Source organism: Lynx rufus, unplaced genomic scaffold (genome assembly GCF_022079265.1).
Source record: "Lynx rufus isolate CCGP_SWC_20201006 ecotype Redwood Valley unplaced genomic scaffold, mLynRuf1.p SCAF_9, whole genome shotgun sequence".
Taxonomy (NCBI): domain Eukaryota; kingdom Metazoa; phylum Chordata; class Mammalia; order Carnivora; family Felidae; genus Lynx; species Lynx rufus.
This window is the reverse complement of record NW_025814897.1, coordinates 66,962,501-66,980,567: the sequence shown is the minus strand read 5'-3', so window position 1 is coordinate 66,980,567 and position 18,067 is coordinate 66,962,501. Positions and strand designations below refer to the sequence as shown.

Sequence of the window (18,067 nt, the reverse complement as noted above, 5' to 3'; positions counted from 1 at the left end):
GGCATTAGTATGGTTAAAAACACAGTAAATGGTAATGAGATCACTTGTCTTTGGATTTGGCATTTTTTGTTATTAAAAGTCCTGAATAGGAGCTACTGTGTATTTGTTCTCTTTGTGTTTCTTGTTATTTTAGTAAGTCTGCAAATTGATTCCAGATATGATAACCTTAGAATAAAAGAAATAATTTATTATTTTATAAAATGGGTTTCTTTTGTTGTCAACTTTAAAAGTTGTTATGTTTTGGAATATTTTTTAAAATGTTGATCCTTTAGATAAGGTATATCTCATATTGATGTAACATTTTTACCCTGTTATGGAAAAATCATTTCATTAAGATCAAAGGTATTTTCAGAGTATTTGGTATTATATGCAAATTGTACGAAGGGTGAGAGATTCCCTAGAGTTAAGGCATTTTGTGGCTACAGTGGTCTAGTAAATTTAAAAAAACACGTTTACCAGATTTTTACATCCAGTAATAAGATTTATTTCTTCCTTCTTAGTTATGGTCTAAGGACAAGATTTTTATGTTGAGTGAAAGAAAAGAAGTGCATGCAGATTAATAGTATCAGCTAACATTTATTCAGCGCTTGCTATATACACAAAACACGTTACAAACATCTCATTTAATCCTCATAGCCTTACTCTATTTCCATTTTACAGATGGGAATTGGAGGCTGTAGGTAACCAGTCTAGAGTTATGTATCTTAGAGTAGAGGACCTGGGATTCAATCCCAAGCATTCTTTCTATAGTCCATCCTCTTTTAACACCTGAGCTGTACAGTTTCATTTCAGTGAAATAAATTAAAATTTCCTCATTTGAATTTAAATAAGATTGGTTGCAAGGAAAAGAGTTACTCAAGCTAGTTTAGTCAAAAGAGAGGTTATTATAAAGGGTACAGAAACGATCTAGAAATTCAAAGGCTCAGTTCATAAGAGCTAGCAATAACTCTCAAATGCAGGCATGTAGCCTGTCTGTTGCTCATCTCTACAGGACTTCTCTGTTCAACTCCCCTTTTTTTTCCCTGTTGGTCAGTTCCTTTGCTCCCTAGGGTTTCCTGTTCCTTTTCTAATTTCCTCTAGCTGTCCTACTGCCCCTCTATAACTCTGCCGGCCTGTCTGCTTTGTTTATCCCATTTCTTGGGATAAATCATATTGGCCTTTCTCACCTTTTTGAGGCAGACCACATAAGTGAATGGGCTGTCCTCTGGGTACCTATTCTATCCAGTCATTTCTGAACAGAGGTAAAGTCACATGATCCCAAACCTGGTCATTGACCCTCAACATGGCCATGACATTTTCACTGAGAAGTGGGGTATGAGTCAGCAGGTATCCTAAGATTTACCGATTAGACCTAGTTTAGGTGATTTATCAAAGAAAAGGATGGTCATGTGAAATTTTTTACTCGATGAAAATTTTCTTTTTTCATTTTAGTTTTATTAAGTATTTATTTCTGTAATTGAGAGAGAGAGAGTGAGAGAGAGAGAGAGAGAGAGAGAGAACGTGAGTGGGGGAGGGGCAGAGAGAGAGGGAGACACAGAATCCGAAGCAGGCTCCAGGCTCTGAGCTGTCAGCACAGAGTCTGATGTGGGGGCTTGAACCAACAGACTACGAGGTCAAAACCTGAGCCAAAGTCGGATGCCCAATCAACTGAGCCACCCAGGCGTCCCTAAATAAATATTTTCTAAGGTGCATTCCACAAAAACAGTTCTAGGCAATGGCCTATGAACAGTGGTAACTTTGGCTAAATATATATGGAAAATTCTGCTTAATGTATTTACTTCTTGGAGATTCACAGTGTGGATTAGCATATTAAAAATTCTTAGAATGCCTGCAATATGGAAATTTGATGATGTCTTTTTAATATAACATTTCCCACACATATTTGGTCACAGAACTGTTAATGTATGATAGTTACCTCACTGAGCAGTGCTTTGGGAAGCTCTGCATTAGAGTAAGGTAAGAGTTTTTGTTTATTTTGTTTTGTGTGTGTGTGTGTGTGTGTGTGTTTAAGGATTAGTGTTATAGAATACTATTGGTAATTCTACTTGGCAGTCATTGACAGTAGAGGATCGTTGTTAAAAACATGAGCTTTGGCTTACATAGACAGGATTTTAATTTCAGCACTATCATTATATGTGATTTTGTATAAGAACTTAATCTTTATGGGCCTCAGTTTGTTAATCTGTGATATTTCCTGTTGGGTGCTTAGTCCAGTGTCTGACATGGTAAATACTTTATAAGTTGTGACATGTAAAACTACCTGTGTTTCTACTAGAAATGTTTGGGTGCACCAGTTAGGGCAATCATTCTTCTATAGTAGGAAATTATCTTATATCTGAATAGTTTTATCTAGCATAATTCATGTGTTAGACTTCATTTTAGATAAATATGGAATATATGTGGGTTCAAAAGAGAATCTCAATTCAGAGAAAAGATATTGTTGGGAGAGAGGCTATTAAATCTTCCACACCTGGGAGTAGAAAATATTGGGGTGGGTTAAGGGGGGAGGGTTACTGTTTAATATCAGCTCTATAGGAGTGTGAAGGTGTAGGGGGTGACAGTATGGTAGGAGATCATACTTTGGAGAGGGTGGGTTAGATTTTTAAGTGTGAATTTACCTAATGATGTTTTGATTTAAAAACCCAGTGCATATGGATAAACATAATGCTCCAAGTGTGAACGACAGCCACAGCCCAATTCTGAAAAAAAAACACAACAAAAAAAGAAAAAACAGCTGCAAGGGCTTGCATCAGTTGTTAAACTTTGTGTCATGAGTCCCCTCCATTTTGCCACAATTAATTGGACAACAGATTGGTATCAGTGATATATATGTAGGCCATTGTCTTATAAACTAGCCTGATCCAAGAGCTGTACAGTATTCTTTCTTACAAAGTGGTGAATTAACTCAATGTAATCCTTTTCCTTACAGAATTTGACTATGAGATAGCAAAGAAAGCAGTAAGCAGAAGCTTAGGACATTAGAAACACTGTAGTAGAGAAAGTAGTCATAGTGGAGAGTAAGACGTAACCACTGTCATAGTAGAGGCAGAATCAGGAAACAGTTATGACAATGTTTAGAGTTCTTATTGGATACTAGTCTTACTTTATGCTAACTAGTGTTTCAGTTTTCAGTGAAGCCTAATTGTGGAGACTTTTCTTGTGCTTCCGTACTACGTCACATATTCTTGCACTAAACTTGCATTTGTGAAGTAACTTAAGTGAACTTGCATATAGTTTTGGCAATTGGAAAGAGCCCATCTTGCTTACTACTACCAGCTACATCCTTTAAAGCACAATAATCCACTTAGTTGATGTAAATGGGATTAATTGATTAGCTGGGTGGGAGTAACAGGGACTTTGCCTGTGGCATTACTGACCAGGGAAGGTAATAGAGGTTGTGCTTCCCTTTTTTGACATAGTTGCCCCAGTATTAGAGTGAAGAAACCTGGGTTAATGGCTCTGCCACCTATTAGCTATGTATGATCTTTTTTTTTTTTTTAATTATTTATTTTTGAGAGAGAGTGAGTGAGAGCACACAAGCTGGAGAGGGGCAGAGAGAGAGGGAGACTGAGGATCTGAAGCAGGCTCCATGCTGTCAGCACCTGATGTGGCCCATCAGAGCCTGATGTGGGGCTTGAGCTCACAAACCACAAGATCATGACCTGAGCCGAAATTGGATGCTTAACTGACTAAGCCATCCAGGGACCCCTAACTATGTATGATCTTAGATAACACTCTTAATTTCATGGGCCAGAGTTTTCTTTCTACAATTTGAATTAGTCAAATTGTTTTTCCCCCCAGAAAAGAAGCTTTTTAGCAAAAAGCATTGTTGACAGCATTTAGAAATGGTTAGAGATAGCAATAGATATGAAAAATGAGAGGAAATAGTATCAATTAAACATTAAAATATTGGTGCAGCTTAACTAGTAAAGTCTAATAGTACTCAACATTATTCTACTCTTTTATTTGTGAAAAAGGAATGATGGGGGGGTAATATATCTTCATAAGTGCGACATTAACTTGTCTACTTTTGTTACAGGGTGTTTGTTTTTGCTCTTTATTATATTTCAAATATTTATAACCATTTCCTCTAAGAATTTGACAAACAGATTTGCTTTTAATGCAGTGCTTTCCTAAGCTTTTTATCCAGAATCAACCTGATAAGTGGGGCAAAAGACCAAATGCTTTTTTTTTGTTGGAGAATCTTGATCTTAAAGTTCGCCAAACTAAATTATACTATGATTCACCGTTAGTAGTATTAGGTCAGGAGTCTTTCTTACCTCTTATGAGAAAAAGTGCCCTTTAGCAAAAACAATTGAAGACTACCCCCAAAGTAGTCATTGTACTCTTAATATTGATAGATTAATATTTAAGTATTGGTAGATGCTGTAATTTAGAGATTCTTTGTTATAATTTTCTGTTTCTCCATAGAGTTGGGAACATAGCCAGGAACAAAAAGAAGCTTTGTAAAAAGAAGTATATATTTTTTGACAGTTTGCCTTCTTTATGCTTCTATGTATAATTTATAGAATCAGAAAACATTTGTTGCAAAGGTGTATAATCCAGTCTCTTATGGCAGGCCTCTATTCCTAAACATAGAGGTGTAGTCTGGATTTGTGTTAAGAAATGGGAAATTCTAGGGGTGCCTGGGTGGCTCAGTCAGTTAAGCGTCCCAGTCTTTTGTGTGGTGTTCAATTTTCCCTCCCACAGAACTTTTGGGATCTTATATATATCCTTATTTTTTGAAACTTCACTTCTTTAAATTGTTTTAATGATCATTTATTTTTGAAAGAGCATGAGTGGGGGAGACAGGTAGAGAGAAAGGGAGACACAGAATCCGAAGTAGGGTCCTGACTCTGAGCTGTTAGCACAGAGTCCAACATGGGGCTCGAACTCATAAGCCGTGAGATCATGACCTGAGCTGAGGTTGGACGCTTAACTGACTGAGCCACCCACATGCCCCAAACTTCATGTCTTGTAGTGGGTCTTTTTGTATTCGTTATTATAGATGTTCAGTAGCTCTTCCAAATTGGTAACTTGTGAATTTAAGTCCTTCCATTCTCCACTGTTTCTGTTCTCTTTTTGGAGCCCCAATTTTCATCTCTTTGGTTTTTGTTTTCTTTTTTGCTGTTCTGTTTCTTCCCTTTTTCTTCCATCTCCTTTTCATTTATACTGTCATTAAAAATATTTCAACAGCTTTTTTTGTTGCTGAATACTCCTTTTCATAACATTTTCTTCTTGTTTTTTTTTTTAATGGTTGCAATATCTTCTCTTATGTCTCTAAATGTATTACTGACTTTATTTATTTATTTATTTATTTATTTATTTATTTATTTAAATGTTTATTTATTTTTGAGAGAGAGAGAGCATGAGCAGGGTAGGGGCAGAGAGAGAGGGAGACAGAGACTCTATCAGTGCAGAGCCTGATGTGGGGGCTCCATGCCATGATCCGTGATAGCATGATCTGAACTGAAATCAAGAGTCAGATTCTTAACTGACTGAGCCACCCAGGCACCCCAAGATAGTACTGATTTGAAAAAATGTTTTTGTTTTCTTGAATATGTCTTTTTCTTCTAAGCCTCTGTGCCCTCCCTCCCCCTCCCCTTGTTTTGATCTTCCATGTTAGAGGCTTTCCTTAGCTTTCTCCTAATCTTGTACTCATTGTGAGGTTTTGGACTATTGGCTTCACTATTGGGTGATTGTGCTGGGATTGGGTTTGATAACCTCCCCAGTTTTTTTTTTTTTTAATTTTTAAAAAATATTTTATTTATTTTTGATAGAGAGAGACAGAGCACAAGTTGGGGAGGGGCAGAGGGAGAAGGAGACACAGAATCCAAAGCAGGCTCCAGGCTCCGAGCTGTCAGCACAGAGCCTGATGCGGGGCTCGAACTCACAAATTGCGAGCGAGATCATGACCTGAGCCGAAGTTGAATGCTCAACTGACTGAGCTACCCAGGCGCCCTGTGTTTTTTTTTTTTTTTTAAACCTTTTATTTGTCAGATTTTCCAGAGTAGGATCTTTCCATTTCCTGCCTGGGAAGTATAGATTTGGTTGCCAGAATTTGGTGAGCCAGGTAGGGGAATATTTGGGATTGCAGAATTCACTATGTAAACTTTTACATAATTCCCTCTCTTTTCAGCTCAAAGGCTAAATATTCCCATACGTTATGGAAACTAATTTGACAATAAATTTCATATAATAAAAATAAAAAATAAAAAAAAATATTCCCATAGGTGAGTTTCTGTCTTTTAAATCTTTTCCTGGTGGTAAATCTCCACTCTTCTGCTGGGATGGAACAAGGACAGTCACCCATGTACATAGAGACTATTTGGGGATTTACCAGTTTCTTAACTATGCTTTTAAATAGTTCTACTCACATTTCACTTCTAGAAGTATTTGGTACTGCCAACTACAGAGCTTGTTGGGGGTTTTGAAGTATAAATCAGGTAGCTTCTTGTCATCCCTTGTGATGGCATAAGATTTAATGTTCTGAGGTGAGCTAATTCAGCTAAATTTATCTGGCTGCTTTTTAACTTTTATTTATTTATTTTTTAGTAGGCTCCATCCCCAAGATGCTTGAACTCAGGCCCCTGAGATTGAGAGTTGCATGCTCTATAGATAAGCCAGCCAGGTGCCCCCTGCTTTTTAACTTTTCAGCTTGCATTTTATCCTCTCTTGTTTTTTCCTTTTTCTTTGTGGTTGCATTGCTAATTATTGTTTCTTTGCTAGCACCTCTCCTTTATTTTAAAACTTCTGAAACATCAGAAAAAAACTTCTAGTAATTTTATTTGCTTATTGACTAATACCCAGTCAGGTTTCTGCAAAATCATTTTAAATTTTCAGAATTTCCTGGATGTTATTTTGCAAGATTTTGTTTGTGTTTTTACAATGAGATGTCAACTCTTAAAAAAGTGTTTTCAGATTAAGATAACATTTCTGACAAAAAGAATACAACTGAAAAATATGTACGTGTGTCTCTTTATTGGCTAGGGCTTATTCTGTTTTTCTTCCTTTTCCATTATAGTCATAAAAAATGATATGCTGTGAATCTTTCCTCTGTAAGCTCTCAGCTCTACTTGTTGGCTAAGACAGATATTAAACCAGAAGAGAAGGGGGTTCTGGTAAAAATAGTAAGAGAAAATGTAGCAATAATCATAAATGTGAGACTTTTTTTTTTTCATTTGGCAAATATTTATTGAATACCTATCATGTGCCAGTAATGCATAAAATGAATGTGGTCCCTGCTCTTACGGAGTTTATAGTCAGTTTGACAGACATTAAAAAAAAGTCTTAAATGACTGTTATCTACAATGTCAAACTATGTTAATGTTTACAAATACTCCAAAACAGTGTGCATCTCAATTTTAATGTGCATATGAATCTACTGGAGATTTGTTACAAATGTAGATTGTGATTCAGTAAGTCTGATTTGAGGCCTGAGATACTGCATTTCTTTCTTAAAAAAATATCCTTTTTAAGGTTTGAGTTACATGTGATAAAATTCACACATTTTAGGTATATATGTTAACAACTTTTGACATATCTATCTATCTCTATCTCTATCTCTATCTCTATCTCTATCTCTATCTCTATCTCTATCTCTATCTCTGTCTGTCTCTATCCTATTGTTACAACCACCCTAAAGACAGCGGTTTTAACAAGTTCCAGGTAATGCAAATACTGCTGGTTTGAGGGACCACACTTTTGAGTGTCAAGGTTATAATCATCAATTCAGACTTTACTCACCGAAACTGAGATAGCTCAATATCAACAAGAAGTTTTGGGTTGATTTTTATTTTAAAACGGGTCATGACTATATATGTACATTTTTAAATTGTTTTGAATTGAAAACGAAGTGTCATGAATTAAAAAGATACCAAAAACTGACCTGTTCTTGCCTCCTAGCTACACAGTTTCCCTTTGGACAACCATTTTTTGCATATCCCTCCTTAGATATTCTGTACATATAGAAGTAATTATATATTTAAATTCTCCACTTACCTCCTCCTTTTTTACACACATGGCTGCTGTTCTAAAGACCTGTTTCTCTGATGCTTTTATTTTATTTTATTTTATTTTATTTTATTTTATTTTATTTGCGGGTGGGTGGGTGGAGAAAGAGTGAAAGAGAGGATTCCAAACAGGCTCTGTACTGTTATGGAGCCCGATGCGGTGCTCTATCTCACTACTGTGAGATCATGACATGAGCCCAAATCAAAAGTTGGATGCTTAACTGTCTGAGCCACCAAAGTGCCCCTGATGCTTTTTATTTTTAAAATTAGATTTTATCTTTTATTTTGTAATTTTAAAAAAATTGAAGTGAAATTTATATAGCATAAAATGCATAGATCATCAGCATACAATTTGAGCTTTAACAAATGAATACACTCTTGTAATGTAAATCCCAATCAAGACCTGATGCTTAACTTGGACAGGCTTCTGTCATGCTTATTTTGATGTTTCTAATTCTGTGATCATGCTAGGATTTAATAAAGCATTAATGAACCACTGCTTTATTGTATATAGGACTCATAGGTGCTTTGAGATATCAACTACTTTAAAAGAAACTTTATTTTTTAGAGACATTTTAGGTTCATAGCAAAATTAAAGGGAAAGTACAGAGTTCCCATACACCCTCTACTCCCACATGCATAGCCTCCCCCACTATCAACATCTTGCACAAAGCAGGACATTTGTTAGTTGATGAACCTAAATTCACACATCATAATCACTCAAAGTCCATACAAAATATAGAATAGTTTCACTGTCCTAAAAATCCTCTGTGTTCTATGTATTCATCTCTCCCTTTTTCCTAACCCCCGGCAAACAATGATCTTTTTACGGTCTCCATAGTTCTGCCTTTTCCAGAATGTCATATAGTTGATATCATGCCATATGTGGCCTTTTTCAAATCGGTGTCTTTCACTTAGTAATATGTATTTAGGGTCCCTGTATGTCTCTCCATGGCTTGATAGCTCATTTCTTTTTAGCTATGAATAATATTTCATTGTCTGCATGTTCCACAGTTTATTAATCAAGTCACCTACAAGGACATCTTGGTTGCTTCCAAATTTTGGCAATTATGAATCAAGCCACTCTAAACATCCATGTGCAGGTTTTTGTGTGGATATACGTTTTCAACTCCTTTGAGTAAATACCATGGAGAACAATTGCTGGATTGTATAGGAAGATTGTGTTTAGTTTTGTGAGAAACTACCGAAGTGTCTTCCAAAGTGGCTGTACCATTTTGCATTCCCTCCATCAATGAGTGAGAGTTCTTGTTTCATATTCTTAGCTACATTTGATGTTGTCAGTGTTTTGGATTTTGGCCATTCTAATAGATGTATAGTAGTATCTTATTGCTTTAATTTGCACTTTTCTAATGAAATATGGTGTTGAACATTTTTTATATGCTTATTGCTGCATCTGCATATCATCTTTGGTGAGGTATCTCTTCAAGTCTTTTGCCCATTTAAAAATTATTGGGTTGTCCATTTTCTTATTGTTGAATTTTAAGAGTTCTTTGTGTATCTATCTATGTCTATATATATGTATATATACACACACACACATATATGTGTGTGTGTGTGTGTGTGTATATATATATAATATATATATATATATATATATTTAAGTTTAATTATTTATTTTGGAGGGGGAGAGCACAAGCAGGGGAGGGGCAGGAAGAGGGGGAGAGAGAGGATCCCAAGCAGGCTCCATGCTGTCAGCTCAGAGCCTGATGCTGGGGCTCGATTCCATGAACTGAGCTCGATTCCAGAGCCTGATGCTGGGGCTCCATCTTCCATGTGAGATCATGACCTGAGCTGAAACCAAGAATTGGACACTTAGCCAACTCAGCCATCCAGGCACCCCTTTGCATATTTTGGGTAACAGTCATTTATCAGATATATTGCTTATGGATATTTATTTCCCAGTCTGTGGCTTGTCTTCTCATTCTCTTGAATTAACTCACTTTTTAGAAGGGGATTCTGAAAAAGATTGAAGGGTAACGAAAGTTCTGATACAGAGAATGGTTTATAATTTTATGATTAAAATTTTTTTAATGTTTATTTATTTTTTGAGAGAGAGAGAGACAGAGCACAAGCAGGGGAAGGGCAGAGAGAGTGAGGGAGACCCAGAATCCAAAGCAGGCTCCAGGCTCCGAGCTGTCAGCACAAAGCCTGACACAGTGCTCCAACCCACAAACTGTGAGATCATGTCCTGAGCCAAAATCAGATGCTTAGCCAACTGAGCCACCCAGGCAGCCCTATAATTTTATGATTTAAGATAGATCTCCAGGGACACCTGGCTGATTCAGTTGGTTTAGCATCTGACTCAATTTCCCCGTAGGTCATGATCCCAGTGTCTTGGGATTGAGCCCCATGTTGGCTCCACACTGGGCTTGGAGCCTGCTTGGAATTCTCTCTTTCTCCCTTTGTCCCTCTCCTCCGCTCTCTCTCTTTCTCTCGCTCTCTCTCTCTCTAAAACAAAAACAAAAACAAAAGAGAGGTCTTCAGATAAAAAATTTGGAAGTACTACTTACACATTCAGAATCACTTAAGATTTTTATTAATTTTGTGAAATACATATCAGTTGCATTAACCTGTATATTATTTTAAAAAGAAAAACACTTTAGTTACTCTCCATTGTCAACTTTTTTTTTTTTTTAAGATTTTAATCTCTATATTCAACATGGGGCTCAAACTCACAACCTTAAGATCAAGAGTAGCATGCTTTATTGACTGAGCCAGCCAGGCATCCCCCACTCTGTTGTCTAATAAAATTCTTTCATTATCTCTCTTGAACACATTTCCAATTTTTATTGTTATTGTTTTCCTTTATAGATGATATATAATACATCAGCCAAACTGAACCATTCTGTATTTCCCACAGAGGTCAGATTCAGGGCCTTGTTTGTTCTGTCTTTCTCCTCTCTATTCAAAAATCTTCTATCCTTTAATTCAAGTACTACCTTTTCATGATACCTTAAGGAAGACTTTGAATCTAACCTAAGAATATGGTACAAAATATGCAAAACTTAGTATCTAATGATGTTTGTTGTAGCATTATTTATAGTAGCTAAGTAGTGGAGACCACCATAATGTTTAGCAACAGTGGAACAATTATAATGAAAAATGATGTATAGTAGGGCCATATAGAAACATGGAGCGATGATTATGGTATAGTTGGGGGTAAAAAGCCAAATACCAAAATCATGCATGCAAAGTAATTACAGTTCTGAAACAAAAAACAAATGAAAATAGATGAAATGAGGAAGTACACCAAAATAAGTTTTATTAGAGTGGTAGAATGACATGTGCATTTTTTTCTCATTTTATAAATTTTATGTAATACATGTAAAATTAAATAATAATAAATCTTTATGGTAAATATTTGTGCATTTTATCTTACTGTTTAAAGGTTTGGTCAAAGCACTGTTAGGAAAACCCCAAAATGAAGCACATAAAGTGTTGAATATTGGGTAACTGCATTGTAAGGGTTTGCAGTGTTTTATAGTTAGCTATAAAAGTTATATCTTTTAGTGATCAGGAGAGCTAGGAGACATCTGAATGTGATGTTTGGAGATGGCAGAATTGGTGAAATTTTAATCTTCTAGTTTCTGGCTCTTTGAAGAAAAAAACATTCTTAAAAAATCATGGGGTATTGCCTGTGAGAAGAAAAGAAGGTAAAATAAGATGAGAGTGCATCTTTTTTTTTCCTTTTTCTTTTTGTAAGTAGGCTCCATGTCCAATGTGGGGCCCAAAGTCACGACCCTGAGATCAAGAGTTGCAGGCTACCAAATGAGCCAGTCAGGTGCCCCAAGATGCGAGGGCTGATGAATGAAGATATTGAAAGGACATAGGAAAGGGAAGGGCAGCCATATAAATAGAGATGACTATAAAAGAGAGACACCAGAGTGTAAAAATAGTGTGGAGAAGGCCAAAGCTTGGAATGAAGCTTGTGACAAATGCTTAAGTCCATAAAAAGCTTTTAAAATTATTTTAATAGCAATAACAACAAGGACAGAAAGAATAGTCCTGCTGTTTGGACTGTAGTGTTATGTTAGTAAATTGTCAGCGAAAGCAGAGCATTTCTGTTCCCATTTGGCTTTGATCTTTTATTTAAAGGAGAATTATTTTCTATTTTTATTTTTATTTGAATATAGTTGACATACAATGTTACATTAGTTTCAGATGTACAATGTAGTGATTCAACAAGTTTATAGTTATGCTGTACCCACCACAAGTGTAGCTACCATCTGTCACCATACAATGCTATTACAGTACAAGTGAGTATATTCCCTAAACCGTACCTTTTATTTTCATGACCTGTTAATTCCATTACTGGAAGCCTCTACCTCTTCCTCCTCTTCACTCATTTTGCCCATAACCCCACCTGCTTTTCCTCTGGCAATCATTGGTTTGAAGGAGAATTATTTTTATTTTATTTTTTTGTGATTTTTAAAATGTATTTATTTTGAGAGTGGGAGTGAGAGCAGAGAGGGGTAGAGAGAGAGGGAGAGAGAGAGAATCCCAAGCAGACTCTGTACTGTCAGCACAAAGCCCAATGCAGGGCTTGAACTCACAAACCACAAGATCATGACCTGAGCTGAAATCAAGAGTCAGATGCTTAACTGACTGAGCCACCCTGGCACCCTGAAGGAGAATTATTTTTATAATAAAGAGGATAAAAGGGCTATTGTTCTTTTATAGTTACTTATCAAATATATTTATTATGTAAGATTTCCATGTTTATTGTAAATTTATTAAAAAAATTTGGGGGGATACCATTAGTTTATTATAAAAGAGAGACATGAGAATTATTTACATGATGAAAGATTTCACAACTTCACTGGAATGGGCAGCTTCACTTCATGCCATTTCAATAATGATTTATTTCAGTCTACATACCTTCCAAGAATGTCACCATCTCTAAATAAGAAATAATCCTTGTCATCTAGAACTACTTTGGTGCCTCCGTATTCTGGGAGAAGAATTTTATCTCCAACTTTCACACTGACTGGTTGATCTCTCCACCTTTTCCTTTAGAGCCTGATCCAACAGCTACTACTGTTGCTTGCAAAACTTTTCCTTGAGATTTTTCTGGAAGCATAATGCCTCCTTTGGTTACAGTTTCAGCTGCACTCCTTTCAACTAAAACTCTGTCAAAGAGGGGAAGAAACTTCCTAAACGCTTGTCCTGCCATGACTCTGGCCGCTGCAGTTCCTACTCTGCTCTGGAGTTGCCGCGGCTGCAGTGAGACCCGTAGTCTGACCCCCGGGCCACGTGAACATGGGAAAAGCTCCATGTTTATTGTAAATTTAAAAGACAGACCTGTATGGGAAGAAACACACCACCCATATTTATGCCACTCAGGTATAACTATTACTGATATTTTCTTGTGCACCCTCCCAGAATTCTTTTGAGCATAATGTATATATATGCAGCATATTTTTTATAAAAAAGGGATGAAACTGCTATTCAGTAGTTTCTTCTTTTTCTCAGAAGTTAATTTCCTCAGAATATGTTCTAAAGTTTTCCATGTTGGTAAATGGAGACTGCACCATCTTTTAAAAAGCTTTTATTAAATTACAGCATGTATTGGGGTGCCTGGGTGGCTCAGTCGGTTGAGCATCCGACTTCAGCTCAGGTCACGATCTCACGGTCCGTGAGTTCGAGCCCCGCATCGGGCTCTGGGCTGATGGCCCAGAGCCTGGAGCCTGCTTCCGATTCTGTGTCTCCCTCTCTCTCTGCTCCTCCCCCGTTCATGCTCTGTCTCTCTCTGTCTCAAAAATAAATAAACGTTAAAAAAAAAATTAAAAAATTACAGCATGTATGCACGAGAGTATGCAAACTGCACAGCTCAGTAAATAATCTTCAAAATGAATATACTCATATAAACACCACTCAATTTAAGAAATAGACCATTATTAGTACCCTAGAAGCCCTAATTATGCTCTTTTCCAATCATTAACCCTTCCTCCTCTCCAGAGATACACTGTTCTGATTTCTAATTCCATAGATTACTCTAGCCTGTGTTTGTACTTCATATGTATATGAATATAGTAAATATGAATATGGTAAATATTCTTTTGTTTCTTCTGTCACTCAACATTATATTTTGAGGTTCATCTATGTTGTATGCAGTTGTGGTTTTTTATTGTTGTGTAGTATTCCAGTTTATGAACAAACCACAATGCATTTATCCATTCTACTATTGATAGACTTTGAGTTATTTGTAGTTTATTCTGTTTACCACTATACATACATAGTGCACATAGTTTTGTGCCTGGCAGATAAAAGGCATTCAATAAGTGTTTATTGAATTTAAGAATGAAATGTCTCACATTTCTTTATGATTACTACTGAATGTTCTCCAAGTTATAAAATGTTAGTAATATACTTTTATCTTCTTCCTGCTAGTGCAAAGACCTTGGAATACTTTAACACCATTTATCCCTCCTGACTTGTATGCTGCTACTATAGTTTAGTTTTGTTTAAAATTTAAATCCTGTAGGGGTGCCTGGGTGGCTCAGTCGGTTGAGTATCTGACTCTTGATTTTGGCTCAGGTCACAGTCCCAGGGTTGTGGGACTGAGCCCTGCATCAGGCTCTGCTCTGAGCTTGGGGAATGCTTTAGATTCTTTCTCTCTCTCCCTCTACCCCCTTCCCTCCCCACTCCAAAATAAAATAAAATTTTAAAAGATTAAAAAAAGATTTAAGCCATATAGAACAGTCAGTATTCATTTAGGTTTACTTACAATTTATTCTTTCTGTTACTCCTTTTTTTTTTTCCCCCTTCCTGCTTCTCTAAAGACTTCATCTGGCATAAATTTTCTTCTGCTTGAAGCAAACTTTATTTGTAATAGTGCCAAAGTAGGAGCAAGCCAAATGTCTTTAATCAGATGAATGTATAAACAAATTGAGGTATATCCATATATACAGTCGAATACTACTCAGCAATAAAAAGGAACAAACTTTTTATTATTTTTATTAAATTTTTTTTAAACTTTATTTTCGGGGGATGGGGGGAGAGAACGAGTGGGGGAGGAGCAGAGAGAGAGAGAGAGAGAGAGAGAGAATCCCAAACAGGCTCTGCACTGTCAGCACAGAGCCCAATGTGGGGCTTGATTTCATGAAACATGAGATCATGACCTAGTGGTGAGCCGAAATTAAAAGTCAGACACTTAACCGACTGAGCCACCCAAGTGCCCCACAAACATTTTATTTTATTTTATTTTATTTTATTTTATTTTATTTTATTTTATTTTATTTTATTTTATTTTATTTTATTTTTTAACTTCTATTTGTTTTTAATGTTTATTATTGAGAGAGAGAGAGAGAGAGAGAGAGAGAGAGAGAGAGAGAGAGGGAGAGAGAGAGAGAATGCATGCATGCACGAGTAGGGGAGGGGGAGAGAGAGAGGGAGACTGAGGATCTGAAGTGGGCTCTGTGCTGACAGTAGAGAGCCCGAAGCAGGACTCAAACCCAAGAACCATGAGATCATGACCTGAGCTGAAGTTGGATGCTTAAGCAACTGAGCCTCTTAGTTGCCCCCAAAAGGAGCAAACTATTGTTATACACAATCACATAAAAGAGTCTCAAAATAATTATACTGAGTTTTCTTTGTGGGAATTTTTTTTTTATGTTTTTATTTATTTTTGAGACAGAGACAGAGCATGAGCAGGGGAGGGGCAGAGAGAGAGGGAGACACAGAATCTGAAGCAGGCTCCAGGCTCCGAGCGGTCCGCACAGAGCCCGACACAGGGCTCGAACTCACGGAGTGTGAGATCATGACCTGAACTGAAGTTGGATGCTTAACCAACTGAGCCACCCAGGCGCCCCTCTTTGTGGGAATTCTAAGAATGCTCTGTTCTTGTTTGAAAGTGTTTATTTCACATTATGCTTGAAAGATATTTTTTCAGGGAATAGAATTCTATTAGTTATTATCATTCAGCAGTTTGAGGATGTGTTTCTCTTGTGTTTTGGTTTCTATTATTTTTATTGAAGGTAGCAGACAGTCTAATTTTTTTTCCATGAAGGTAATCTGTTTCCTTCCTCTAGTTGCTTTAAGCATTTTTTTCCCTTTGTCTTTGTCTTTGAACATAGTATGATTTTCTTTGTACTTACTTGCTTGAATTTCATTGGGCTTCTTGTATCTCTATCATGATGATTAAAATCATTTTTTAAGAATTTTAAGCCATTATCACTTTGCATGTTCTTCTGTCCCATTTTCTTCCTCCTTTTGGAATTTTTGATTTTCCCACTATACCCTCCTCTGTCTCTTGCACCCTTCCTTTTGTTTTTGTTATATTTTATCCTTTTGTCTCTTTGTGTTTTATTCTGCATATTTTCTTTTGATCTATATTCTGAGCTGCTGTTAATCCCACCCATGGAATTCTTAATTTTGGTTAATTGTATGCTCCAATATTAGATTATTTATTTGGTTCTTTGATGATTTTGTCACTTATGCCTTTTATTTCCTTGAACACATTTAGCATGTTTTTTTTTCAGGTTTATTGAGATACAATTGATGTAAAATAAACTGCACATCTCTAAAATGTGCAGTGTGATGAGTTTTGATATGTATGATCATCACCACAATCAACATAATCATAATTATTACTCCTGTAAGTTTCTTCATGTGTCTTTATAATTCTTGCCTCCTATTGCTTTCACCCCTGCTATTCCCTGTCCCTAAGTAACCACTGATCTGCTTTCTGTTGCTACAAATTACTTGTATTTTTGGAAATGTACAGTATGTACTTTTTGGGGAACTTCTTTCACTTTGAATAATTATTTTGAGACTCATCCATGTGGCTGTGTGTATTAAATAGTTTCTTTTTATTGCTGAGTATTCTGTTGTATGTATATATCTAAGTTTGTTGATCCATTTATCTATTGAAGGACATTTCGGTTGTTTCTGGTTTTTGGCTATTACAATAAATAAAGGTGCTAAGGAACATTCTTATATAGGTCTATGCATGGGTATAAGGCATGGATATTTTTTAGTCTGTTTCTGATAACTGTATTTTCTGGATCCCTGTCGGGGAATCTATTGTTGCTTTAAAAAAGATCTTTCTGGATCTTTCTCAGATCTTTCTGAGCCTGGGTGGCTCAATTGGTTAAGCATCTGACTTCGGCTTAGGTCATAATCTCACGGTTTGTGAGTCTGAGCCCCACATCGGTCTCTGTTTTGACAGTTCAGAGCCTAGAGTCTGCTTCGGATTCTGTCTCCTTGTCTCTTTGCCCTTTCCCTGCTCCCTGCTCGCACCGTCTCTCTCTCTCTCTCTCAAAAATAAAAAATAAACATCAAAAAAACAACTAAAAACTCTTTCCTTTTATGCCTAGTCATATTTGACTTATATTGGATGTTATGAATAGAAAAGTTATAGAGATAACTTAAGGTTTAAGTGTAAACATTTATGGTTGCTTCTAGCAGGCGACTAGAGACACTAGTGATTCTGTGTCACCTTAATTCAGTTTTAAGTACTGAGATGATTACAGGATGATACAAGAGAAACTGCATAAGTCTGCCAGTTGATTTTTCAGCAGAAACTTTTCAGGCCAGAAGGGAGTGGCATGATATATTCAGAGTGCTGAAAGGGAAAAAACCTACAAGCAAGAACACTCTGCTCAGCAAGATTATCCTTCAGAATAGAAGGAGAGATAAAGAATTTCCCAAACAAAAGTTAAAGAAATTTATCATTACTAAATCAGCCTTTCAGGAAATGTTAAAGGGAATTCTTCAAGTGTAAAGAAAAGGCCATAAGAAGGAAGAAAATTACAAAAGGAAAAAATGTCACAGGTAAAAACAATTGTATTAAAGGTAGTAAATTAATTACTTATAAAGCCAGTATGGTGGTTAAAACACAAAAGTAGTAAAATCAGTTATGTCCACAAAAATTACCCAAGGGATACACAAAATAAAAAGATGTAAAATATGACATCATCTACATAAAGCATTGGAGAAGAGAGTAATAATTTAGTGCTTTTAGGATGTGTTCAAATGTAAGTGACAGTCAACTAAATAGAGACCACTGTGCACTTAAGATGTTATATACTAAC

General features: G+C 36.3%; 2 protein-coding genes across 3 annotated transcripts in view; one reads left to right on the top strand and one right to left on the bottom strand.

Moving 5' to 3' along the window:
• SBF2 (SET binding factor 2) overlaps nucleotides 1-18,067 on the top strand; it is a 489,861-nt gene that overhangs the window by 29,737 nt on the left and 442,057 nt on the right. The window lies entirely within an intron of this gene.
• HSPE1 (heat shock protein family E (Hsp10) member 1) lies at nucleotides 12,788-13,208 on the bottom strand. The gene is given in 2 exon segments (XM_047070362.1): nucleotides 12,788-13,029; nucleotides 13,032-13,208. Coding segments are annotated over 2 exon segments (306 nt in total). The 5' UTR covers nucleotides 13,207-13,208; the 3' UTR covers nucleotides 12,788-12,898.